The sequence below is a fragment of the Halyomorpha halys genome, unplaced genomic scaffold (assembly GCF_000696795.3).
Source record: "Halyomorpha halys isolate HHAL.00 unplaced genomic scaffold, Hhal_1.1 Scaffold1151.1, whole genome shotgun sequence".
NCBI classification, from domain to species: Eukaryota; Metazoa; Arthropoda; class Insecta; order Hemiptera; family Pentatomidae; genus Halyomorpha; species Halyomorpha halys.
This window is the reverse complement of record NW_027106607.1, coordinates 12466-14898: the sequence shown is the minus strand read 5'-3', so window position 1 is coordinate 14898 and position 2433 is coordinate 12466. Positions and strand designations below refer to the sequence as shown.

General features: G+C 32.9%; 1 protein-coding gene across 2 annotated transcripts in view; it reads right to left on the bottom strand.

Moving 5' to 3' along the window:
• Positions 1–1688, bottom strand: part of LOC106688546 (FERM domain-containing protein 8-like) — a gene marked incomplete at its 5' end in the record, with an annotated part of 24520 nt that extends 22832 nt beyond the window's left edge. For both annotated transcript variants that reach the window (XM_067044980.1, XM_067044979.1), the window contains 1 exon segment: positions 1530–1688. In XM_067044980.1, coding sequence (XP_066901081.1) covers positions 1530–1688 — 159 coding nt within the window.
• Positions 1689–2433: the final 745 nt, after the last annotated feature.

Here is a 2433-nt window from a genome sequence, read left to right as displayed (position 1 = left end):
AAAAAAAAAAAAAAAAAAAAGGATATGGTGACGGTGATCTGCGTGCATATGGTAACGGGATTCGCTCCATTCGAAATTCTGTTCGTACTTAGAGGGCGCAAACGCGGTTATAGAAACACGGTGATCGACGGAGAGGAGATCGTCGGTAACGGGATGGCACTGAGAAAAACGAGGGAGAAGGTGAGAGAGAGAATCGAAAAGGAGAAAGTCACACGCGTGGCGCAACATAACGATGGTGTACGTGACATAGTGGAGAAAATTGGTATAGGGACAGTGGTTTTACGTAGAGTGAGCGTAAGGACCCGCAAAGGTATGAGGGGCCATTCAGGTTGATTACAATTAGAGAGCATAATGTAGTAACAATGGAGAGTATTAAAGAACCAAAAAACGAAGGACGGTCCACATAGAACAACTCAAGTTCCCCATAATGAATAATCAATAGGATCTGGAGTTTTCTCATCTATGTAAAAGTTTTTGTTTTTCTTTGCATACAAAAGTTTTATCGTTAGTGTTTCTAAGTTTTATGGTAAGAAGAACGGAGTGACAAGTTTTATTAGTTTTTAAATTGTTGAAGTGTTAATTTTAGTTTATGAAAAGTATATTTTTTTAGTTTTCGTTTTTTGTGTATAGGTTAGTTTGTCTTTAGTTTTTTTTTGTGTTTTGTTGTGGTTATCTTTTTGGAGTTTATGAGGCATGTTCATAAACTGGTAGGGGGGAGTTATGGTTGGACAAGGCTTGTATACAACTCTAATCCTAACTCCCCATGTAAATAAACCTCAATAATGTCTATAAGCAGCATCATAGAGATAATAAAGCAGTATCTTTCTAGTAAGCGTGCGGTTAAATTATGTTCCCTCGTTTCCTTTTTCTCCAAGCCTTTCAGTCCAAGTGCTCGTAAGTTTTGTATATATATATATATATTGTGGATATATATATGTCCACAATGTATAAGCAATTTATTTTATTTTTCTACGGCTTGGAACACTCGACTGACTTCACTGGATCCAACCTTTAACAAATATACACAGATAAAAAAATTTATGGCAAATCCATATTAAAATTTTATCAAAACCTATAGGAGTACATAATAAAATGGTTGCAGAATACAAGGTTTCAGCTATAAGGCCATTATCAGGTTTACTGTTTTTATATTGTACTACAAATGAACTACACATTGTAGTCCTATTATTGTCAAATCCGGATTGTTTGAAAATTAATAATTCCCATAAAATTAAAAATATTCTCATTTGCATGTTGCTAAATGATTTATAAACCATCTATTCGTTAAATTAAATTGGGAAGCTACTTCTAAATAATTCTGGTTATTAACTCTCTAGTTAATCATATTTCCTTAGTGGTTTAAGAAATTGGAACAGATTGTAGGCGTATTTTGTTAAAATGAATGCTAAAATTGGTTTTGGACCTCTTTGAAAATCAATTTATGAGATACAAAGAAGAATCATTAGTGACCAAATGATATCATGGTAAATAATTACTATAAAATACAAAAAGAAACTAGATGAAATTACTTGTTTGGAAAATATTTGTAGAATTTTGGATACTTTTGTTCCATTTTCGACAACTCTAAACTGAAGGAAAAGACATGGGAGACAGTCTGGATTATCTTCTTGGGAAGGTTTAGCGAAATCCCAGGATAATTCTTCATACTTCAGTCCAACAAGAAGAGTCTGCAACAAATTTATGATTATAATGAAACTCATTATATTACTCACACACAAATAATATCAGCCAGGTTTTATACTATTGGAATAGTCTGATATGGCTTAAATGGTGAATTTTTAAAATACTATAAATTTCAATGTACCTTTAATTTTGTTATTTGAAAATTAATTAACAGTGCACCATTCTTAGCGTCTAATTCAAGACTTAAAATACGAATAACTTAACTTAACTACACTTCACAGAAATGGAGGAACCAGGAATTTTTTGAGGGGGGCAATTCCATTTATTGGAATAAATCCATTAATTGGAAATTCATATATCAAGGTCAATTCAATACATTTAATTGAAAATTTTAATATATATATATTTAGGGTTCCAGAAATAGAATGCTCTTTATTGAGTTCAGTAGTTTTATATATACATCAGTTTTATATATACGTCAATCAGCTGTTCGACTCGATCAGCTGATACGGACGGTCAGTTGTTATAGCACTCAGGCCATAAATGTTATATATATATATATATATATAAAGTTATCTTTTACTGAAGTGAGAAACTAAAAATAATAAGAAAGAGGAGTGCGAAATGAAACGCTTAAAGTGCTCTCAAAGACTGATCTATTTGCGGAGCCTGTCCGTCTATATATATATATACAATAGGTCAGCTGTTCTCGATCAGCTGATATGGACCTGTCAGCTGACAGTCCGTAACTCCCCCCCACCAGTTTACGAACAATCCTCGTAAACTCTA